Below are 25,926 nucleotides of genomic sequence, written 5' to 3' on the forward strand. Positions count from 1 at the left end.
CAGGGGGTGAAAAAAAAACACACCACAATCAAAGGGCCTCAAAGACAACTCCTGCATCTCCAATGACTTCTTCCATTGCATCTTGGAAGCTAAGCAGGGTTGTGCCTGGTTAGTACTTGGATGGGAGACCACCTGGATATATCAGGAGCATGCCTCTTGTTTTTGTTTCAGATGAGGTGGTTCTAGAAATCCAGAACTGGAGTAGCAAGAAATATTTTGTTTCATTAATCATCCTTCAGATGTAGTGACTAAGGTCTTTCATTAATTTTTTGTTTTTCTTGCTCTGGTATGTATGTTATTTCAAGGGGAGCTCACATGTTGTGATTTTCCTCTTTAGGTATTGTAGTGGATTCTTTCCCTGGCTATGTTACATGAAAAGCCATTAAGTCCACGATGATAAAGGTAATAAAGACCAATGGAGCACTTCAGAGTTTGTGCCAAGGTCAGTTTTTCAATATATTTATTAATAATATTGCAGCAGGACAAAATGTTTATTTGCAGATAGTATAAAAATCTGTAATACAGTAGAGGCGGAGGGCTAGGACAGAAAATAATTGAGAAACAACTCTGGAAGAATAGTCAAGTTTTTGAAAATGAGCTTCAAAGCAAAAAGTGTAAACTCATGCATCTGGGGCACAAAAATTCATTAGCCACTTATCAATTAGGAAGACAAAAACTATCAAATATTAAACAGGGAAGATGTAAAAGTAATTATCTCAGATCATCTGAAAGTTGCCAATCCTTGTAATAAAGTAACAATATGTTGGCGTGCATAAGAAGAGATATCACTGGCACAGATCACTAGTGAGAATACACCTTGAGCCCTGTGTTCATTTCTAGAGGTCATACTTTGACAAGAACATTCGAAGGATAGAGACAAGTCAGAGAAGAGCTATTAGTACAGTGCCTGCAACAAAAAACCTGCACAGTGGCTTCAAGACTATTAAAATGTAGTGGCTGAGAAACAGAAGGAAAAGAAGGGATATAATAAAAACATGTTTTACCTCAGGAATGTACAATATGCTATACAAAAAGAAATTCAAGGAAAAGGGGTCAGGATATAAAGTTACAGGGAGGATGAGTCAAGAGAAAATATAAAGAAACACTTCTTTACTGAGAGTATTACATGCCAGGTATAACCAAGTAGCAGAGATGGTGAGAACAAATACTTTGTCAGAATTTAAGCATGGTTGTTCGAGTTATAGAGGGCAGTAGTTGAGAAACTGGGCAACACACCTGCGGAGCCTGGGTGTTAGTAGTTTAAGTATTAGAAACTTGTATGCTTGTGTACTCAGAATGCTAGAGAACAAAAAGAAAAAAAGAGTTGGATACACTGTGACAGCCTACAAATGGTTAGGCTTATATAAGACAGGCTAGACCTGGTAGAAAGTACAACTGGGAAGACTTAAGTGAGCCATTTGGTCACCTACTTTTACTGTAATACTCTTCCGATTTCACAGATAGGTGGAAGGGGGAGAAAGCAATGTAAACCAGGGCATAAGGAATATGGAGAGAGTGACTATGAGGGAGGACAGACAGTAAGAGGGAGATTTTGAAAGGAGCGCGTATGGCCTACATGTGCGCGCGCTACCCGGTGCGCGCACATGTACGCCTGATTTTATAACTTGCGTATGCAAATGTTTATCTTACCTTTTACGCCTGCCGGCACACAATCCTCCAACAGAGCGGCCATTGCCGCTCTGTCGGAGGGGTCTGGGGGCGGGGCCTCTGGCCCCACCCCCAGACCGCCCCTTTTGTGAAGCCCTGGGACTTAGGCCCAACGCACGTAACCCTTTTAAAATCCGGCCCCAAGTGTTTCTAACCTGCACCCTATTGACTAGCTGAGACTCCAGGACCAGTGAGAGAGCATTTGGGACCCTAGGCATACTTTTGGCTATGCACCCACCCCCCTTCCCAGCTTACCTAATGGCGGCAGCTCGAGCACAGTGCTCCCTCCTATCAGCAGCAGTGACTCCAGCAAAGTGCTACCTGCTTTGGCAATATTACATCTGGCACAGTAACTCTCTATGCTTCACATTGGCAGGATTTTGCCATCCCCAAGATTTTTGGCCTTCTAGGTGATCGCCTAGTGGAAGCACCAGTCCTGGCTGACTGACTCTAAAACAAACAGGCTGTGAGTAACAGGAGTGCGAGAGAGAACTGCTTCCTGCCCACCCTTTTGCACAGCCCCAATCTATGGGCTCCAGTGCTGCTAGTGAAACAGTCTCTGCTGAAGAGAAGCAACATCACTGGCTGCCACAGGACAGATTATTCTGTCAACTGCCCGCATATGCCCACATCCCCCTTTATATTTGGCACCCCTCTGAACTTTAATATACGGATAAGGTAATCAGATTCAACATGCTGTACTGTATAGATAAGCTCTATCATACTCATATCCAGTCTCCCTACATCCCTCTCTAGAATTTTAAATAATCATATTCAAAATTTATGCCATCATAAAATTATAATTAAAAAAAAAAAAGGTGAATGCCATCAGGTAGTCAAAAAATGGATTAAACTGATAAATTCCCCAACTCTAAAAATGTCTCCAACCTGAGTTTAAGTTGATATAAATATTTTAAAATGATCTTGCTTAGCTTATTTTAAAGTTTTAGTCTTCGCAGATCTTTTTTCTTACTCATTTTTATCCTTAATCATTCTGCATTAATCGTTTCTGAGAAAACATTCATCATCATGTTTTCTGTGATATATTTATACATTAACTATATAATATTATGTGATTTAACTGTATTTTATCTTGCTCATTTGTTTATATGATCTTTATTTTTCACATATATAAAACATTTGTTTTCTTTTCTCTGTGTGGTATCATTTGATCAAAAACAGACTCTTCAGGGTCACTTCTGGAGCTCAGGGAATCCAGGAAATAGCATGTACCATTCATTTGCTCTTCTTATAAACTGGGGTTGATCCAATCTAAGCAATAGCCCAGAACCACTCATTTCAATCACTGTCTTATAGTTATTTACCTTATACATCTGATAATAACCCTTTTCTGATCATGGGACAGTACCAAAGTCCTGTGTAAGGGATCTTATTTGTCAAAAACTGTTCAAGCATTTATTTTAATTTGTATTTTAATAAGTCCAATAGATTTTATACATTATTTTACATATAAAAAATGGGATGAGGCAAGATGAGGACAGACGGGTGGAGTTGCTCTGCTGCTCTGTCTCCTGTTTCCTTTACTATTCTTTTCAGTGCTGTGCCTTCCAAATCTAAGGGTAAGGACTTCCCTCCAGACTCTGTACCTTCATTGGGGCAACAAACTATTACCAGCTTCATGACCCCTACAGCAGTTCTACAGGGAACAGAGAACTCTGGTGTGACTTGTGGCAAGGGAGAGCTGTGAATCCTTGCAGAAGAGGCTTCCCTGGGCCCAGATCTTTGCCCCCCCCCCCCCCCCCGGGCACAAGGATCTCAGGCAAGCACTTCTGTGACACCTAGTGATGACATGCTGAGAGTGCCAATGGTGGATCGGCTGCTTTCCCAAGCTTCTCCGCCCTCGTATGATTTTTTTCCCGATTGAAACCATGAGTGAGAGAGAGAATTCTGCCGGCTCCTCGTTAGTGGTAGGTCCGCCGGGTTTGGAGCCGATGATGGAACCTGGGTCTCAGCTGTTCTGCCTCGGGAAGCTGTGGCCAGAGAGTGGAGAGTCCTTTTCTATTCTACCCATCCGGAAGTGCTGACTCTTGAAGCTATTTGGGATTTGGTTACAGATATTTGGAGGTCCCTCAAGTTACTTAATTCAAAGATGGACCTTTTCTCATTAAATTCTCAACAAAAGTCTAAAGTCTGTAGGGGCAGGTGGATTCAACTAATTAAAAAAATCTCTAAAGCTGAGGATACAGTTAAAAATATTCAGGAGTTTAATGCTACTACTGAGAAGGACCGGAATGTTCTCCCCAGAAGAATAGTTTTTAGAGAACAACATGAGACATTTAACTCTGCATCTCCTGAATTTCTCTAGAGTTGTTGGGAATATTCAATTTGTAACATTGAAGAGATATTTTCAAGAGGTTCTTGGTTTTCCGTCTGAGCAATTGCCTTCAGAAAATACCTATTTTCTTTCTAAAAGAACTTTTAGAGATATACCTAATATGGATATCCAAGCTAATTTACCCACTGGACCAGATTTTAGAATCTACGCCCGATTTTATAACATGCGCGCGCAGCTGCTCGCATGTTATAACATCCAAGGTCGGCATGCACAAGGGGGTGCACACTCGTGCACCTTGCGCGTGCCGAGCCCTAGGGGAGCCCCGATGGCTTTCCCCGTTCCCTCCGAGGCCACTCCAAAATCGGAGCGGCCTTGGAGGGAACTTTTCTTGCGCTCCCCCCCACTTTCCCCTCCCTTCCCCTATCTAACCCGCCACCCAGCCCTACCTAAATCCCCCACCTCTACTTTTGTTGTCTTAGTTACAGCTGCCTCTGGCAGGCGTAACTTGTGCGATCCCCTGGCACGGCCGCCGTGCCGGAGGCCTCAGTCCCACCCCGGGACCGGCACCCCGCCCACACCCTGCCCATTTTTTCAAGCCCCGGGACATACGCACATCCCGGGGCTTGCGCGCATCGCCGAGCCTATGCAAAAAAGGCTCGGCGACGCGCATAACCCTTTTAAAATCCGCCCCATTTTCTGGAAAATTCTACATTGGAAGTTATAGATAGGAGTATATCTTGTTGGTCTCCTTTATTTCAACTCTGGACAAGTAATGTAATGCGCAATTACTTTAAAAGGTTTTCTTCTCTTTTCTATGGTCAATCTGTGAGGATTTTTCCTGACCTTGCTCAAGCTACTCAAATTAAGAGGAAAGGTTTCTTGGCTTTAGGTGGGAAATTGTTAGCTTAGGATTTCTTTCTTACTACGTTATCCCTGTAAATATATTATCAAGAGAGGAAGTGAATGTTTTATGTTTTTCCTGCCAGAGCAATTTAAATTTTTTCATAAAGGCCCGAAGGCTGGTAACTTCTTCCCCATGCCTTAAATAATAAGTAACATAGGGCCTCATTTTCCAATATCGCATGCGATACCAAAAAGGGATGCACCTTATCCTAATAAGCATGTCTGTCTCTCTCTCTCTCAGCCTGCATCATACTGAAACAGGCCTGTCAGAAGACATCGTGAACCGCGATAAACTCTTACCGGCCTGTAGCGCACAATGTAACGAAAATGAAAGAGGTGTAGTTATTGGTCGCGTTAGGAGCCGCACTAACAGTGCGGCTGTTTCCCAGCACAGGATAAATCCTCCCTACTTTACATTTGCTCCACCCCAACTCCGCCCCCTGAATACGAAATTCAAAATTTGCATTCGCAAATCGCGTTAACTGCTGTTAGCGCGGTTTGTGGAATTATCATGTGCGGTAACTCCTTGGAAAATGAGGCCCATAGTGCTGAAAGTATAAACTGCTATTATATCTCTGTTAATGCCATTTCCTTGACTAGATACTTTTATTAAACTCCCCAAAATTCTTTGCCTCTCTCATATTTTTCTTTCCTTTTTTTAACGCTTGGAAGTGGGGGACAGCATTGTATTTGTTCTTTAGTTTATAGTATTTCTTTTATTTTTTTATGATATATATTTTGGTAGTTCAATGCTATGACTCCATTTGTTTCCTATGCAAACAATTTTCTTGTTTGTATTATTTTGAAAATCAATAAATAATGAAAAATAAACGTACATCTTAGCCAATTCAGTGACTCTGATGGTAAGTGCAGTGCACTGCCATACAGAGGATCCATGTTTTGATCCCCAAGTCTTCTGTTTTCCCGGCTGGCCAGGGATGCTACAGAAAACTTGGACAAAGAAAGCAGGACAATAGACTGTCAAGTAAAGCCAGTGGGCAAATACAAAAGGAAAACACCGATCTCCTTAGATTTAAGGACTCCTTTATTCAATTCAATTATAACAAGGTTAAAAAATCCCCATCAAAAATGCCCGACTCAGGCAGAGTTTCGCCCTTTAACAGGGCTGTAACAGGGGCTGCAAGATATACATAAACACTATTAGAAAAACTAATAAATAATCAGGCACATTTTAAATCTCCCGCAGGCATAAAATACGGGGGTTATGCATGCGGCCGAGCCTTGCGCGTTCTGTGTGCATTTTAGAAGGGGCCCAGCCGCACGTGTACCCCCTCGTTATGCGTACAAGAGCCGGGCCAAAGAAAAGGGGCGGGGCTGAGGCACTGGTACACTGGCAATTTGCTGCTGTGCCGGGGAAGCGCAGACCGGCAGGGGGCCGGCGCACACAACTTGCTATTGCTCCTTTGGAGGAGCAACAAGTAAAATAAAAAACAGGGTAGATAGGATAGAGATAGGGGGAGGGGAGGAGAGGGGAAGGGGAAGGGAGGTTAGGATAGGGAAGTTCTCTCCCAGTCCGCTCCTTAATTGGAGCAGACTGGGAGGAAACTGGGGAAGGCCGCGATGCATCGCTGCATGAAACTTGCAAAAATCTACCACTAGGACACCACCTTGTAGATCTTGCTCTGTTTGCAAAGCAAATCTTAGAACAAATATCATTAATCTAACAGGACAAAAACCTTTCGTATTGAAAAGCTTTACAAATTGTAAGAGTAGTGGCATTACCTATGTGGTTATGTGTCCTTGTGATAAATGGTACATAGGAAAAACCATCAGACCATTCAACCAGAGGATAATAGAACATAAAAGTATAATAAAAAGAAAAATTGAAGGTAAGCCCATGGTAGAACATTGTATTGCAGCTGAACATATTTTTGAAGGTTTGAAATTTAGTGTTATACATAAATCATTTAAGAACTGGAGAGGTGGCAGTTTTGATTACTTGCTGTTAAGAGTAGAACAGTCAATTCAATTGTAACAAGGTTAAAAAATCCCCATCAAAAATGCCCAACTCAGGCCGAGTTTTGCCCTTTAACAGGGCTGTAACTGTGTACAATTCTGGTCGCCGAATCTCAAAAAAAATATAATTGCGATGGAGAAGGTACAGAGAAGGGCTACTAAATGATAAGGGGAATGGAACAGCTCCCCTATGAGGAAAGACTAAAGAGGTTAGGACTTTTCAGCTTGGAGAAGAGACGGCTGAGGGGGGATATGATAGAGGTGTTTAAAATCATGAGAGGTCTAGAACGGGTAGATGTGAATTGGTTATTTACTCTTTTGGATAATAGAAAGACTAGGGGGCACTCCATGAAGTTAGCATGTGGCACATTTAAAACTAATTGGAGAAAGTTCTTTTTCACTCAATGCACAATTAAACTCTGAAATTTTTTGCCAGAGGATGTGGTTAGTGCAGTTAGTATAGCTGTGTTTAAAAAAGGATTGGATAAGTTCTTGGAGGAGAAGTCCATTACCTGCTGTTAGTTGGGTTGACTTGGATAATAACCACCGCTATTACTAGCAATGGTAACATGGAATAGACTTAGTTTTTGGGTACTTGCCAGGTTCTTATGGCCTGGATTGGCCACTGTTGGAAACAGGATGCTGAGCTTGATGGACCCTTGGTCTGACCTAGTATGGCATGTTCGTATGTTCTTAACAGAATTATATATTTAAGATCAACACTATGTATCCATTTGGACTTAATCAAGTTGATTACTCTGTATTCTTGTGAATCCATTGTATTACCCTTTCCAAATAATATTCTAAAATTTCCGTTGCTTTTATTATTTGCTTTATTTTTTTATATTTCTAGCTATTTAATATTTAATTTTTAATCTTTCATATTTATTTTACTATATATTTATCACAATATTTATCACACTGTATATAAAAAAAGTGTGTACTTGTTTACTTTATATTTGATTAATTTTATTTAATTGATCTTCTATAAATTAATCTTTTCATACTTTTTTTAAATTTTAGCCTTATTATATTTTTTCCTTATTATATTTCTTTTAATTACTTTTTAACACTTATTATTACAATGAACATCTTATTAGGTTTAACACATACTATTCCAGCCCCCATAAATAGATATGCAAGTACAGATGCCAATCAAATGGCTCCTATACGGATATGATGTCAGAGTCAAGTTTGGCTGGCTTTTACAGAATTAAAATGCCGCTGCCGAGTGTAGTTCGTTTTTAGCTCTTCCTATCGCCTGAATTGCCACCGGATTCTGACCATCAGACTAGCTCAGCACAACTTCAACTTGTCACCATAATTTGTATCCAGGGTAAAAAAAAAAAAATTTTGTAGTTATGTTTTGCATTTAAAAAGGAAAGACTTAATTAGTTCTGATTAAAAGGGACATTGTGGAGTGGTAAATTTACTTTTATAACATCTAAGTAAAAATGAACACTGACCACTGTATTTTTAAACATACGCGCGTGGGGTATATTTGTGTGCACTACCCGGCGCGCACAAATGTAGGCCCGATTTAATAACATGCGCGCATGTTATAAAATCCGGGGTTGGTGAGCGCAAGGGGGTGCACACTAGTGCACCTTGCGCTCGCCGAGCCCTAGGGGAGCCCCGATGGCTTTCCCCATTCCCTCCACTCTGAAATCGGAGCAGCCTCGGAAGGAACTTTCCTTCGCCCCCCCCCCCCCCACCTTCCCCTATCTAACCCGCCCCCAGCCCTACCTAAATCCCCCCCCCACCTTTATTTTGTAAATTACACCTGCGTAACTTGCGCGCGCCGGCCAGCTGCCAGCGCACAATCCCCCGGCACGGCCGCTGTGCCGGAAGCCTCGGTCCCACCCCCACCCACGACGCGCGTCCTGAGGCTTTGTGCGCGTCGCTGGGCCTATGCAAAATAAGCTCGACGTGCATAACCCTTTTAAAATCCATCCCTGAGTTTGTAAGGATGTATTAACAACAATAGGTTCGGTGATTTTATATCATGATGAAACATCACTGCCTGACCTGCTTATATTATTACTGCCTGATTTGCCAGAAGAGATTCGTATCATCATATTTGTTGGAACCACTTTTTAGTATTTTTAGATTGCTTTTAATTCATATTAGGCTCTGTTTTTTTACAAAATTCCTAAATCTATGTTTGATATTTATAATGGGGAGATATTCTTTTGATTTTGAATCAGAGCTAGAATTAGCTTTAAGTTAAACCAATAAACTCTTGTTGTGTTGACTGTATTTTGGCGGGCTCACATTATATTGTAAAGCTTCTGCCAAATATTTTTTTACATCTTTCACTGACAAACTTACCAAAACAAGTTAGCGATACCGAAGTTCGCCAACATTTTATTTAAATGATTTCAGTTTGGTTAGTTCTTTTGTGTTTTTAAATTCACATCAGGCAGAAATGCTCCCGTTTAATTAGGTACCACGGTAGCATTATCTTGTAGGATTCTATTTTATTTAGAACTAAGGGCCGGATTTTAAAAATGTTACACGGATAACCGGTCCTGCGCATGCCAGGCCTATTTTAAAAAGGCCTGGCGACGCGCATAAAGCCCTGGGGCTTTACAAAAGGGGCGATCCGGGGCGGGGTGCAGGGCCAGAGACCTCTGACAGAGCGGCCATTGCCGCTCTGTTGGAGGATTGTGTGCTGGCAGGCTGGCGGCAGGCGCAAAAGGTAAGACAAGAGTTGGGAAGGGGATGGGAAGGTTAGGTTAAGAGGAAGGGAATGGAGGAAGGCAGCGCGGCTCGGCGCGCACAAGGTGCACAATTTTGCATCCCCTTGCACGCGCCAACCCCGGATTTTATAACATGCGCATGTATGTTATAAAATCAGGCGTACATACGTAAGCGCCGGGTAGTGCATGCACATGTAGGCTGCATGCGTTTCTTTTAAAATCTACCCCTAAATATGTTTTGTTTTAAAGGTTTTGTTTATAACCATTATAGTCCTATTTCCAGACCACCTTATAATCAATGGACTAATGCTACATTACTTTAATATTTTTATATATTATATGTTTATTTATTTATTTTCCAGGTTTTATATACAGTCATTAAGATAAAATCCATCAAAACGGTTTACACAATGTTCACAAATCAATAAAAGTAGTTATAAAAGAGAAAAGAATCAATAAATACATAATAAACAACATATTATAATAACTATTACTTCATAAAAAGTTTTAGAGATGATAGAACTTATAGTATAAGAGAGGAATAAATGTAAAAATAATCACATACATTAATTAAAAACTAAAATTAAAAAATTAAATAAGAGCACAATTAAAGATGAATATAAACTCTGCTGATTTGTTCTTGCTCAGTGTTGTGTGTAATTATTACTGAGTTTGTTCCGATATGATGTTGCCACGAATATCGGCATAGGAAAACTGGCAAATAAATAAATAAATAAATAAATATTTGATGTACTCTTTGTGAAAGAGCCATGTTTTAAGCTCTTTTTTTTAAATCTCGTTTGTTTTATTGGAGTCTTAGCTTTTCTGGTAATTCATTCCATATTTTAGGACTGGCTATAGAAATCGCTCTGTTTCTCACTTGGGTCAGACGTGCTGTTTGTATCATTGGAATAGTGAGTAGGGCCTTATTACTTGATCGCAGATTTCTTTGTGGTGTGTTTAATCTAATTGATTCATTGAGCCATTCAGTGACGTCACTATATAAAATTTTATGAATAATGCATAGTTTTATACTCTATGCGTTGGTCGATAGGTAGCCAGTGTAGTTTGATCAAACCTGGTGTAATATGGTCATATTTTCTAGTGTTTGTAAGGATCCGTGCTGCTGCATTCTGAAAAACTTGGAGGGGGCGAATAGTAGTTTGAGGAAGCCCAAGAAGTAGGGTATTGCAGTAGTCTATATTAGCGAATAATAATAATTGTACTGTTCTAAAGTTATGTTCATCCAATAAAAGGTTTTAATTGTTTCAAAGTGTACAATTTATTGTATCCATCTTTAAGTTTATTAGCTACATGATTCTTAAATGTCAACTCGGAGTCTATGATTACTCCTAAATCTCTTGCATTATTTTTTATTTGAAGCTTGGTGATATTATCTTCCAGAGTGAGGGATTTAAGTTCAGTGTATTCAGATCTCCTGTCTAATAGTATAATTTCTGTTTTTCCCACATTTAGCATTAATTTCATGTTTGTTACAAGTTTCTTAATAAGGGATAGATACATTGTTGTAAGTTTGAGTGTGGATTCAGTTGATGACGTAATTAGAATGAGAATTTGAATGTCATCAGCACATATGTAATGGGTTAGCCCAAGACCACTTAAGAAATGACATATTGGTATCATATATATGCTAAATAGTATATCAGATAACTAAGATCCTTGAGGAACTCCAGTATTTAATTCAAATGTATCAGATGTTTTATTTTTGATTTTGACTCGAAAGTGATGGTTTCTAAGTAGGAAGAGAACCACTTTATTGTGTTATTTGTTAGCCCTATTTCCAGTAATCGATCTAATAGAATAGGGTGATCGACAGTGTCAAAAGCTGCTGACAAGTCTAACAGAACTAATAGAAAACTTTGGCCATTATCAAAACCTCTCAGTATAGTGTCAGTTAATGCTATCAGAGTTTTTATGCTGCGAGGGGAACAAAATATTATTTGTTTCCAAATGTTTTGTTAATTGGATTTGGACTACCTTTTCAATCATTTTGGCAAGGAACGATAGATTAGAAATTGGACGATAATTAATAGGTGAATTTGGATTCAGTGATGGTATCTTTAATATAGGTTGTATTAATATGTTGTATTTTACAGCTCTTAAATGTTGCAGAATTTCCGTATATATACAATTTAAGTGTGTGCTTTAGAACCTTACATACACGAATCTACAAACATTTGTAGGCATCGCGTGGAAACATTGTGTGGCTTTTATATTATTTGGAAGGTATGTGTTTATTAATTATTAGATCATACTAAAATGACAATATTTACACAAAATATTTTTTCTTCTCTTTCCCTCCCTTTCAGCCATCTATTTCTCAATAGATCGTATTATAAAGAATACTTTACTTTATGTTACATATTTTTTTATAGGCAAGAACGGTCATACTTGTATTATTGTCTGATAAATTTATTGTGCTTAAAATTTGATTGTACTTGCTTTGATGCCTCTGTTATAAATGGTGAAGTGTCTTTTCTTCTCTGTTTTTTTATGTGTTGCTTAAATTTATTTACAATTTATAATGCTCTCATTCTGTTTTCTCTTTTAGAAATATTGTGTATTAGTTCTTCTAATAATGTTTATGTATATCTTGCAGCCCCTGTTGCAGCCCTGTTAAAGGGCAAATCTTGGCCTGAGTCGGGCATTTTTGATGGGGATTTTTTTTTAACCTTGTTACAATTGAATTGTCTGTTGAATAAAGGATTCCTTACATCCAAGGAGATTGGTCTTTTCCTTTTGTATTTGCCCACAAGAATGCTACAGAGGCAACATTCACAGCTCCGAGGAGAAAAGGGGAGGAGGTACACCTAGTGGCTGAATTCAGGGTCCATGACTGTACAGTGCTGGAAGGAACCCTGGTGCATGGCCACCAACACAGAACCATCACTACAATGACTGGACTAAACAAATTCGGAGGGAATATAAAATAAGAGAAAAAAAAATCCCTAAGTAGTTGTGAATGAAGTCAGTATAGGAACTTCTTGCTGAGAAAATCCCACTGGACTCCAGTAAGTTGCGCCTTCCTGAAGCAAATGGACTGGTGGATGCAGATGCCTTAACAGAGATATTGCCCTGGAGATTTGGGGGGGGGGGGGAGGCTCTCTTCAAGTGTGATGGAGCCAGATAGCAATGCATCAATGTATGAACAGCTGCATCCACTGAACAGAGGTCTACTTCCTCGACCGCATCTATGGCGTCGAGGGTTCTTACACCAAGGCCCAGTGCAGCGAGAGCTCATAGGCCCATTGCATCAACGGAGTCAGGTGCATCACTGGCGCCGAGCTTTAATGTGCTAATGGCGCCAGGGCTCGATGCCTTGAAGAAGATGGGTGTGAGTGAGTGGAGCCAGACCTCAATGTAGCTAACTGCACTCCGGCTCCAACCTATAGCGTTTCTTCTTCGTGTGTGCCTTCGAACCCTGTGGGGCCTGTGAAGGGCTGAAGGACTCCTGTATCTGGCACTTAAACACTCTGCTCAAAGGCCCATGCCACAAGCTTAAGGAGCTTCTGCTCAGTTTAGCCATGGGATAACTTGAGGCAATTCAATTCTGGAAGGAGTATCAGCTTCAGCTCTTCACTGACTTACATAACTCCTCCATCTTCCAAGCTCTGGACCTCTGAATCCTAAGAGACATCAGGCCACAAAGGTAACAGTTAGGTACATCGTGGTCTGGCTCCAGACATTCATAGCAAATATTGTGGCCATCAGTAATTGAAATATTTCTGCCACAAATACCGTCCTTGAAGCCACTGAATGTGGCCTTCTTAAAACCGGATATGATCATTTTGTTTTATACTTTTTTTGTTGATAGCACTGAAAAATGCTGTTGAAGGTTGCCAAGGCAGTGACGCAACTTTAACAATATCATTCAGAAGCACAAATAGAAGTGACAAAGTTAGAAAAAAACTAAACAGGGTCATTAATCAAAACACGATGTGCCTTATCACGTGCGATAACGCCCTACCGCATGCAAAAATGGCCTCATCGTGGCGATACTATTGAAATGAGGGGAAATGGAGGAGTGTGGGTGGGGTTATGGTCCGGCAGCGCTGTGGGCGATAATGTTTTCCACATTATCGCAGGCAGCACCGCAGTAAATAACACCTTTTCCCGTGGCGCTATGGGTGTGAAAGTGTGCAGCCCGGCCGCAACCGCAGCGGGCAAAAACGCACCACCGTGATGCGGCCGGCTGCACAATTTCGCCAAAGTTAGTAGAAAGGGTACACAACCATGCAGCAACTCTGATAAAAAAAAAAAGACTGAGCATCTTACAAGGCAACTTCAACACTGCACACAATGAAATCTTAGACTATGTTATCACCTCTATTTGCATATTCCATGCTAACCTTTCAATAGCTGGAACTGAGCTTAGGCGTGGATCATCCTTCAGTAAGTCATGACTGCTTTTACTTTTTCCCTTCATACTCTGGAAAACAATGCAATAATATAACATTTATTAGTCACAGGAATTGGGGTAAAAGGGAAAAAGCATGAAAAATGGTTTCCAAAATAAAATAAAAGCAATAAACTATATCTGGCATTAGTAAGGTTTTGCAAGAAAACCCCATAAAACAAAGGATAATGGATAGACTTACTCAATGGCAAATACCAAAAATATCATCATGATCACAAATGTGATACCCTGATCTAGGGTTTCTTTCAATAAAACAGTAGTCATACAAAAAGGAAATTAAAATTAGAGCCTAGGAAGCCTAAAGAAAAGCAATGCAATGCAAAAGCTGAAAGGGATCAAGAGCAGAGGAGGTTGACAGGAAGTCGAACAGTGATAGTGAACAGCTCACTCCAGACAGTGGGAAAGAAACTGGAGCAAGGAGAATGGATGTAAGCTAAACAATATAAGAAACAGCTTATCATATGATTAACAAATATGGAATTAAGGAACTTGTTGTTATGGTGTGTCTTAGTTAATTTTAATTAATTGTTTTTAGTTCATTAAATATCATTTTATGTATGTTTATTGTGAACCATTTTGATTAATTCTTTGAATTGTAAAAGCGGTATATAAACATTTTTAAATTAATTTTTTTTTAAATAAATATGAGCTTTTAACTTAACTTTGAGAGTATGAGCACTTAACTGGAAAAAAAATTTGGTATAAAAATCAATAAATGAAAAAAGTGAAGAGGTTCTATGGAACTCTGAACACTTTGAAGCAATATCCAATTTCATGTCATTGCATTGAATAAAGGCAATATACCTGGAAATTATTGAAAATATATAGAATTGTTATGTAGAAATGATGCAGGTCTGGTAGGGAGGAAAAACAATTGCTGCCCCTACTGTTGTGACTCTTATATGCCAGAGTAACAGCTAGTGTTCAGTATCATCCAGGAATATCATCTGAGGTGAGGGAAGTGGGGAAAGTCATAAACAGGGGCAAGATAAAGAAAAACATTCCTCTGACAAGTTTTAAAACAGCAGCACTAGACAGAACTCAAAATTTTTTTTAAATTTAAGCATTTTTTTTAAACTACCTTTCTGGGCTACTCTCTTTGCTCTTCCAAAAAAGTGTACAACAATAAAGCAATCAAATTACACAAAATACACAACAACATAAAACCTAAAGAGAGAATAGTTATAGAAATTAGATTGCATCATGCAACCCTAAAATATAACAAAAAGCAAACTACAATGTCCTCCACCTCTTTAAGACCATATAACAGAGAACACAGTGATATCTTTAATCTGAAAGGTCAAAAAATGACAGTGACAACTGCACATTCCCACCATGCAAATTTTACCACTCCATTTCTCAGCATAATCTCCCACACCCAACATTTTCTCTGTCTCAGAAGCTCTCCCCATAAAAACCCTAAAGATTTTCAAAAATTTCACCCACAGTAACTAAAAGACATCTTACAATCCACACATCTTCCACTAGGACTGAATACAGCAGATATCTAGCAAATTCTAGCTACCAGTCCCAAACTAATAACTTGAAACTATATGGTTCCTGCGATGGTCATTTAGCAGAACAAATGTAAGCTGTGAAGAGTTTCTCAGATGATATCAGGATGACAGCTAGCCTGGACAAATGTGCAAAGGCGACCTTCCTTAGAGGAAAACTAAGTAAAATTGAAAACGTCTTACTGACTGAAGACAGAAATACAAGGTAAATTGAGCAGAAAGATGTATATAACATCTAGGAGTAAAGTACAAAAATTCAACACAAATCAGTAAGAGAAAAATGTCAGCAAAGAGTATTGAAGGAGACTGCAACTGATATTGAAAAATGCTTTAACACAGGAATAAGACACAAGCCATCAGCTTGCAATCCCCATACTCTCCTATAGCTTTAGAATCTTAGACTGGCCCCATAAAGATCTTGAAAATTTGGACGTAAGGATAAGAAATCTCCTCCATACCCAGCAGGTAATCTATAAGAATCGGTATATGACAACACTACATCACTAGAGCTGAATCTTAGAACTACAGCTTGTACAGTAATCTGTCTTCATTCCACAAAATGATGGTATGCAAGAACTACACAGAGGTGGTACAGAGTCCAGACTCTGAGATATGTAGAAAGTAGTCAAGCAGCTTTCTGGGGAGAAACTGGTGGGGGAAGCGGGTGAAGGAGATGCAGGAAATAGGATCTAGGGCAGGGGTCGGGAACCCATGGCTCGCGAGCCAGATATGGCTCTTTTGAGGGCTGCATCTGGCTCGCAGACACGTGTCGCCATACTTCGCGGTTCCCCGCTGACCCAGCTGCTCCCCGGTCCTCCGCCGCCCGGGCTTAAAATGCTGTCAGCCCGGGCGGAACGCGGCAGGACAGCTGGAGTCAGCGGCACCGGCGTGCTCTCTTCTCCTCCCCCCCCCCCCCCGCGCAGGCACCCGATGCTCACCACTTCCTCTTCCGGGCCGCGGGGGGGAGGAGAAGAGAGCACGCCGACTGGAGTCATCCGGGTGCCTGCGCGGGAGTCATCGGGTGTCAGCCGGGTGCCAGCGCTGGAGTCATCGGGTGCCTGCGCGGGTCTTCCCGCGCAGGCACCCGATGCTCTCCACTTCCTCTTCCGGGCCGCGGGAAGAAGAGAGCACGCCGGTGCTCTCTTCTTCCCGCGGCCCGGAAGAGGAAGTGGAGAGCATCGGGTGCCTGCGCGGGAAGAAGACTGCAGCGCGGCTCGGAGGAAAATGAAAATCTTCAACCGCGGCCGATGGGACTCCGCCTTCGCCTCCGCGAGGGCTGAAAATGAAGGAGGTTAGCGTTGGGAGGAGGCTGCTGCTGCCGCGAGTTCCCGGGGTGGGGGTGGGGGAGAGAGAGAGTGAATGAGCGAGCAAGCATGTGTGTTTGAGATCCTGTGTGTGTGAGTGAGAGATTGCATGTATGTGAATGATTGAGAGCCTGTATATGTGAAAGAGAGTATGTCTGTGATTGAGATCCTGCCTGTGAGAGAGAGAGCATGAATGTAAGTTTACCATTGGGAACCTGTATGTGTAAGTTTGTAATTGAAAACCTGTTTGTTTGAAAGAGTATGTGTGTATGATTGAGATCCTTTGTGTGTGAGAGAGATCATGTGTATGTATGATTAAGAGCCTGTGTGTATAAGTAAGAGAGAGATCATGTGTGTCTGTGTCTGATTGACAGCTGGTTTAGGTGATGGAGCATGTGAGTATGTGATTGAGAGCCTGTGTTTAAATGAGAGAGAGAGACCATGTGTGTCTGTGTGTGATTGAGAGCTGATTTAGGTGAGGGAGCATGTGAGTATGTGATTGAGAGCCTGTGTGTAAATGAGAGAAAGAGAGGATATGTTTGTAAGCATGTGAATGAGAGTCTGTGTGTGAGAGAAAAAGACAGCATGTATTTATGTGATTGAAAGCCTGTGTGTGTGTAAGCGTGAAAAGATAGACAGCATGTGTGTAAATGTGTAATTAAGAGCCTATATAAGTGAGAGAGAAAAAACATTTGTATATGTGAGTGACTGAGAGCATGTGTGTATAGGTGTGTCATTGAGAGCCAGTGTGAGAGAGAGCGCTGGTATGTGACTGAGAGAGGAGAAAGTTCCAAGCAAACCACCCCACCTCCTGCTAATTCAGAACAATCTCAGGACACCTGGATATCAAACGTTCCCAGGTATGCAGAGCAAAAAAAATTTTGTATCCTTATTATTTTTCATTACTGGATCTTTGTGTCTGCTATTTTGAAATATTTTGTTGGTATCTGGAAATGTTTTATATGAGTTTTTAATTATTGGATATTCCACTCATCAGCTGTTTCGAAATATGTTCTTTTTGTTAGTACAGTTTTACTGCTGATGATTTTATATTTCTTGATTTGTTTTATAAGGATGTGTGATGTTTCTTTTTTCCTTTGTTACACTGCATACAGAGACTCTGGCTTGTTGCAGTTTCCAATTCAGTTTTTTCTGCATGCTTCTTGTTATGCGTTTTGGTCTCTTTATTCTATGTTAGGTGAGGGACAGCACGTGATTCAGGTGAGGTTTTCTGCTGGCGTGTAGTTTCTGTGTAGGACTCTATAGCAGCCTGACTTGGTCCGTTTTCCTAATAGGAGATGTATTGTGTCTTAAGGCCTGGTGTAATATTTTCAGAGACTTATTGTACTTTAAAAGTGTGATCTTACATAAAATGCACACATTTACTTGTATTTAGTTTTAAACATATTGTATGGCTCTCATGGAATTACATTTTAAAATATGTGGCGTTTATGGCTCTCTCAGCCAAAAAGGTTCCTGACCCCTGATCTAGGGTGTTAACCTCACACGATATACCTCCACCATTTACAATCAAATGCCTTTCTTTTAGATTCCATCTTGGAAACTAGCAGACACTTGATAGGTTTTGACCGGATAGCACCATGGGGTTACAGCTTTTCCTTTAATATGGCGAGATCTGAAGCAACATTGTATACAATTAATAAAACATTATTACTATACATCCAAGGCTGAAACATACCTGACTAGCCTTCATGACTTCCACTTCTTCTTCTTCTGCTTCTTCTCCAAAGGACAGCAAGTTAAAATTTCTGTTAAAACAAATTGAGAAATATGTTAATGTGGAAGTATATTATTAAATAAGAGGACCAAGACTGAAACATGTACAGAAACAAGACCTCTCCTCTATTTAAAAAAAAAAAAAAAGACTATTTATGTTTATATACCAAAACATACCATACATCACTACCACAGGCTCATTCACATTTTTTTTCTGTGTAAGAAAATTGTTTCACCAGGTTTTAATATAACGTTTTCTAAGATTAACAGCTAAAAAAAAAAAAAAAAATCAGCACTTAATTTTTTCATAAAAAGGTGCACTGTGCCATCTTCATGCATAGTACTATATACTCTTCAATGGAAAATTCTGGAAATGTTTCTTTTTTTTTTTTTTTCAGGTTAGTTAATTTTTCTACTCTTGTTTTCTCTGATGTTCTGATGCCCTTGCTGACATTTTGCAAGACTTTCTGACTGAAGAGTAGCTTCATGATGAAATGCCTCTGTAAATGGACTTTGAGAAGTAGGCTGCAGGAAATGGGAGTTTCAGAAATCAGTAGGCAGAAAAAAAAAAAAAGTGAACCCAGAAAGCACAATAGAAATGATTTCTTATATATTTACCTCTAAACAAAAATATCTGTACGATTACTCATCAGGACAACACTGTCCTTAGGCAAGGATATTTCTGACTAAATTAAATTGCTTCCACAAAACAGTTTCAAGTCATTTGAAAATGTAACAGTAAATTTCAGCACTTTATTCAGCTCAAAAATGGGTAATTTCTTACATTGAAAGCAGTAAGCACTAAACAGCATTTCAGCTGCTGTTAACTTCTAAGGCATATTTGCTGGTTCTCTTGCTACATACTGATATGGGAGCAACTCTGTTCAACAGGGAGAAAATCATACTACACTGGTAGGCAGTAATAACTGTTAGAAACAGCATAAGAACTCTTTATCCTGACTGTGTATATTTGAAGCTCAGAAGTTTTGAACCCGATTCAACTGGCATGCTGTGTAAATTTACATTAAACCTTTAAAACAGCGGTGCTTCTGTGTTTACTGCAAAAAGTAATTTTAGTAAGAGGTTAAAGGCAGAATGAGAAATAAAAGCATTCTCCTGCCACCAATTCAAATTAAGAAGCATAAAAGCAAAGAATACAACAGCAGAGATGGATCACAGGACACATCAAGTCTGACCAATTTACTTTCTAGTATGGTTTCCATAGACACCATTTGATCTATAGCTTTTCCTTTACTTTTTTAGCTACCAAAGATCTTCTGTGCTTATTTCATGCATTTTTTTTAAATTTATTTATTATTTATTTAAAATTCTTTTAATATACCGATGCTCAAGACCAAGTCTTATCGCACCGGTTTACAATGAACTCGGGGGTAAACCAATTAACACTGAAAGCGAAAGTTACATTACAACAGGGAATGTGGAACTGGGCTGTTAGAAAAAAGGGATAGATTAACGATTTCTAACTGAAGAGCCATGCCAGTGAGCAGGGAGTAGTTGTTTACATAGTAAAAATTAAATACAATTTACACTTTAAATTTACACATGGTGAAATTATATACAATTTACACAGAGGGGTCGATTAGGCAAGTTATATAAGAGCGCAGTTGGCAGAAAACAGTTCCTTTGTGAGGCGGCAAGAGGACGCAACGGTGGGGTGCTGGTCCGTGTAGGTTACCATAAGTATTTATTCAGGGAAATGCTTGGGCGAACAGCCATGTTTTTAATTTTTTTTTCTGAATGTGATATGACAATGTTCCTGGCGGAGATCTTGGCGGGAGAGAATTCCAGTGATGCGGACCAGCAGTTGATAGTGCTCGTTTTTCAATGGCGTTGTGTATAGCGGATTTGTTCGGGGGAACCTGGAGGGAGTCTCTGTATGCAGATTCCATTATTGCTTTTCCTCCATTACCTCCACCGCACGGTGATTCCATGCCACCACCACCCTTTCCATGAGGCTATTGCTTTCTTACAGTTCCATATATTTATGGGTAAATTTTAAACAAAATGCGTGCACTTCTATGTGCGTGCGGGACCCAGCACGCGCATGGATCTTATAACGTGCGCGAGGCTGTGCTTTCTGCGTGCTGGGGGGGGGGATTTAAAATTTGGCCATTAGGTTTTAAAAACCTATCTTGGAAGGTTCATAGTGCTTACTCTGGACTTTTATTAATTTTTTTTTTATAGCTCTCTTCTTTCTGGGGATTATCCTTCCAAAACTGGACATAGCACTCCACATGAGGCATCACTAAAGCAAAATCTACTTACTCATGACAGGGGTTTCTTTGAAGAAAGCAATTCACAAGTCACACATATGGGTCAAATCCCTACACAAGATGCCAAATGGATGGATTCTTTCAAAGCATCCTGCAAAGGCCAAAAGCCTTATACTGACCATACGGAGTAGTTCTAGCCCTACTGTGGAACCACACTTCAGCTCCATATAAAAGTTCTGACTGGGGGAAAAGGGAAAGCTTATGCAACTGGTGAACCGCTGTCTTTATGCAACATCATAGATAAACAAATCCATGTACTCTAAAAACTAACATTTTTTCAACAGGGAACACAACCCACATTTACAAAATGGGCCCTAGGAGGGATAGAGACACTGTTGATGACAGATTGGCCAAGCCAACTCTCCCATCAGGAGAACATATCTATAGTAATAGGATATGAACGAGTCGACTGAATTCCATGTTGCAGCCTTGCAGATCTTCTCAAAAGAGGGAGACCTCCAGGGCTCAAAGATGTAAAATGGGTCAGGGAATAACACCAGACCCACCTACTGGAAGGATTGGACGAGAACTATCGTTCGAAGACTCCAATTTGAATCTGAACTTGGCCTTTAATCCATCTATAGACCAAGGGGGGGGAAAGGATATAAATTCTCCCCTACCGATCCCTGGGTATCAAGATTCAATGGAACAGAGGGTGGAACACAGTATGGTTGGGACAACAAAGGTGAATGAGATGGTAGGAGGACAGGGTAATGCATTAATAGATATTCCTTTAATTGTTCCTACTAAGTTTACATTAGAAGAGATAGGAACGATGTTTCTATCAATTCAAAAATCAATAAATAATTTGGCAAAAAGTAGTTCAAGAGGGACTAGAAAATAATAAAGTATTACAATTAAAAACTGAGAAATTAGGTACATCGGTAAATAATCTTGAAAGGAAAAATGAAGAGATGGAGAAAATTCAAATTAATCTAATCAAATCAGAGAAGGCCCAATCGGATAAACTAGAACAACTTGAGAATCAAATTAGGCGGACCAATCTGAGGATTTTAAATTTTCCAAAAACACACTTACTATCACCAAGAGAACTATTTAGGAGCTATCTTATTAATGTTTTAAAATATACTGATGCTACTCTTCCAGGGATATCAAGAATATATTATATTACTCAAAACCCTGAGAGAATGGGTCAACAAAGTCAAAACCAAGATCAACAAAATGAAGATATAAATGTCTCTGATCTTTTGGAGAAATCATCAGAAATGGAAATAAAAACCCGAGCCACATTACTGATTCAATTTTCTGATATTTCTCAAAGAGATGCAGTCCTCAGGTTATACTTTAGGTATCAGAATTTAAAATTTCATGGGTTCTCAATTAGAATATTTCCAGATGTATCTATGAGTACACAGTTGAGGAGGAAGCAGTTCCTCACGATGAGAGATAAGGCAGTTCAAAGAGGTGCCAAATTTATATTAAGATTTCCCTGTAAATGTATTTTATTGTATCAGAACTCTAGATATGTATTTCATAACCCTGACCATCTACGCACATACCTTGACTCCTAATCTCATAATTTCCCTTTGGATATTAAGGGACAAGAGAGTATACAAAATATGGCTTAGACACTTTTTCTTGAAGCGTATTTAGTGTATTGAATGTCTGCTCTCTATTTCTTTACAGCCAGTATCTGTAATTTCTGGTGATTTATTTTCTTTCTTAAGTATACAGATGCTAATATAATAATAAAAAAAAAGAGGGAGACCTCAAATGGGCAACCAACATCAGTAGGCCCTAACATTATCAGGTCTGCCTGGACACAACAGAAAGAGATCACGGCTATAAAATACTATATCGCTGGCATTTGACTCCAGTCAGACTACATGCAATGTTTTCTTCTGTACCAGATAAGTGTTGGAGGAACTGTGGCCAGTCAGGCACTTATGTGGTGGTTTTGTCCAAAAGTGGGATTTTTTGGGGAAAAGATAAGTAGATGGTTGGCAGCTTTATTGTAGGGGGGAGGGGTTATGGAACCAAAATATGTTCTGTTAAATATGCCAGTAGAGGGGCTTAATAAATTTGCCCAAACTTTTAGTCTACAAGTGTACATAGAGGCCAGATGTGAATTAGCCAAAGTTTGGAAGCAACCTGACTCCCTATCACTTTCAGCAGTGATCCACAGACTACATAACCACTATCGGCTGGCACATCTTACTGCTGTGAAACAAGATAAACTGGCGTCTTTTCATTCTGTGTGGAAACCACTGGCGACATGGCTAAAAGTCCAAAACCAATAACTGGATTAGAAGGGCCTGTCCCCTTATACACTGTCTCATTGTTTATATGCTCCCAGAAGCATGGATACTTAGAGATGAATCGTTGTGGGTGGCCTGGATGGGGGTTGGAGGGCATGTAATAATGGTGAAACAGAAGGAGATCCTCTCTGGGGTTTTTTTTCCTGCCCATTTTGTATTTTATACCTTACACCTTATTCCTGTGCCTCTCTTTCTTGCTTTTATTTCTTATCTAGCCCACTGTTCTGCCTTTCTGTGAGGGTGACTTTCTTAAGTGAAGGTTGAACAGAGTTTAGATTTAATTATACATATATGCAGTAATTGACCACTATATTGCTATATATTATGCTTTATTGTTACGTGGAGAGACGGGGAGGGAGGGAGGGAGGGTTGAGATACATGTTATATTTAGAACATGTTATGTTCAAAATGCTTTGACCATTATTGTAAACCATGATATGCGATTATTATGAAGTTGTGAAATGCCTTCCTCAAATGGTCAATAAAAGTTCATATTTAAAAAAAAAAAAAAAAAAAAAAGGTGAGCTGGCTCATAAAGTTTCTTTACAAATAAACAACCCCAATATTAGAGGAACTTATTACTCAAATATTCAAAAATCATACATTTTTGCTCTGGGAAATTGTATCAGAAAATTCATGTGCCTTACAGTCATCTGGCTCTTGCCCACATAGGGCTGCAACCAGTTTCGTGTATGTAGCACTCTCAGTTACCTCATTTACTTTTTCCCATCCAAGTCATTTATTTACCAAACATTTTTTTCTTTAAAATTTATTCCACCTCTCACTCGTGTTACCCTAAATTTAAAATCACATCCAACACATCTCCTTACTGTGACTTCCCAATATTGTACTATTCACTTTCACTTTTGTACTTGCTGTTTTTTTGTCACTGCTGTATTATTTCAAATCTTTGGTGCCTTTTACTATAAACACTCGCTACGTTGATTTTATGCTTTAATTGCAGTGCTATCTCCCGCTGCTGCATATACTGGTCGTTCAAACTCCCAACATCAATGTTTCGGCGGTTATGCCCGCCTTCTTCAGGGGATCTCCTATCACGTAAGGCATAACAAAAACTTACTCATTCTTACAAAGCAACATTTTAACTACCTTTATAACACCTTTATAACACTTATAAAGCCAAACAAACAATCGGTCTGACTTACTTTCAGTTTCTTGGCCACACCCGGCTCCTTCCCACAGCACACCGAATCACAAATGGTGTTTCTCCACGCTCAATCCCACCCCTCCAGAGTCACGTCTTTTAAACACCTCACTTACTCTAACTAACCACCAATCAACTTCCTGCCCGGTACACCGACCAATCGACTTCTTTGTTCATTCCAGCAGGCTGGAACAACCTTTAATAGCATACCGGCGAGGGAGTAATATTAAAGATAGAGTGGTACACTCTTGGTTTAAACCAGCGGAGGAGACCAGTCTTGAAAAAGTGGGTCATTACCCCTGCCAATCCTGTGCTGTGTGTGCTATGTGTGTGCTATGGTTGCCCACAATAATATTCAAATACCGATTGGGTCAGCCTGCGCAAGAGATTGTGTTCTGCAGACAATGAAAAGACCCCCAAAATGGCGCCGTTTCCCGCGCCATCTCAAGACGGGCGCGCCCGTCCAGAGCTGCACGAGCAGCAAGCTGCTCTGCGCGACATCGGGACGGAAAACGAAAGATCTCCTTTTTCTTTATTTTCATTAATTTTTTTATTTTTTTGAAAACAGCAAAAAAGCTGGCCACAAACTAACACAATCGAACTTGCCCAGAAATAAAGGAGAGCGTCGATGCGAACAGAATTCAATTGTCTTTTTTTTTTGCACTAAACTTGCCAGTCCGTTGTAGTCCTTGGTCGATGCTGCTAGGGTGAGTGATCCGGGCTCCCCGGCATCACCCCAGGAACTGCTGCACAAGCCAAGAGGGCTCTCAACCCCTGCCGCCTCACACCAGGGGCGGAATAGTCCCCTCAGGACCTGCCAACCCCCTGGGAGGCTGAAGTGCACTCTCCGGCAATCTTCCTTGAAAATAAAATTTAAATCTTGTCTGACTTTTTTTTTTTTTTTAAATAAAAGCTTTATGATTATAACAAAAAGTTCTAAACTACCAAGTAACCTATCCCAGACTGTGAGTTTGGCACCCCCACCATCTGCTGGAGACAGAGTAATACTGGCAGACTGTGGGTGGCACCCAGGTATATATGGCAGTCTGTCAGAATTTTCTCTGTCTCCATCTGCTGGAGGGGAGGCAAAACCCAGGAGTCTGGACTGATCCGGGTACGTACAGGGAAACAATGTTAGAAATGATCCAAAAAGGAATGGAGAATACTAATCACGATACTATATCAACGTGGACAGCTAAGAAAGAAAATCTAAAAGCTAAGGGATAGATTTTCAAAGACGCGCGCATGCATCTATGGGCTTGCGGTTCTCGGAGCGTGCACATTAACGCGGCGATTTTATAACATGTGCGCATCTTTGAAGTAAGTTGCACGCGCGGCCCACTCCAGCACATGCCCCCCTGCCCAGACCCCGTCCCCAGACCACTCCCTTTGAAGTTGGCACTTCCGTGCGTACCAGGAGATATGCATGTGGCCAGGCCATTTTTTTAAATGCTCACAGCACGCGCTCGGCCCAGCCACACGCGTATCTCCCGCTTTTTGCACGTGCAGGGTTTTTAAAATATACTTGTAAGTATCATAAATTTATTTATTTATTTATTTGATTTTTTTATATACCGGCATTCGCGATGGGAGTCGCATCTTGTCGGTTTACAATTAACAGGATGTGAACAAAAGGATAAGAACTTAGA

At 40.2% G+C, this 25,926-nt stretch overlaps 1 protein-coding gene across 4 annotated transcripts in view; it reads right to left on the minus strand.

The window, feature by feature from the left end:
- The window catches only part of CWC27 (CWC27 spliceosome associated cyclophilin), a 398,702-nt gene that overhangs the window by 321,848 nt on the left and 50,928 nt on the right, over window positions 1-25,926 (minus strand). For all 4 annotated transcript variants that reach the window (XM_029576322.1, XM_029576298.1, XM_029576314.1 and 1 more), the window contains exons 7-8: window positions 18,502-18,571; window positions 13,917-13,996 (exon numbers count right to left, since the gene is read on the minus strand). In XM_029576322.1, the coding sequence (XP_029432182.1) occupies window positions 13,917-13,996; window positions 18,502-18,571 (150 nt within the window). The remainder of the gene's footprint in view (window positions 1-13,916; window positions 13,997-18,501; window positions 18,572-25,926) is intronic.

The sequence above is a fragment of the Rhinatrema bivittatum genome, chromosome 1 (genome assembly GCF_901001135.1).
Source record: "Rhinatrema bivittatum chromosome 1, aRhiBiv1.1, whole genome shotgun sequence".
Lineage (NCBI taxonomy): Eukaryota > Metazoa > Chordata > Amphibia > Gymnophiona > Rhinatrematidae > Rhinatrema > Rhinatrema bivittatum.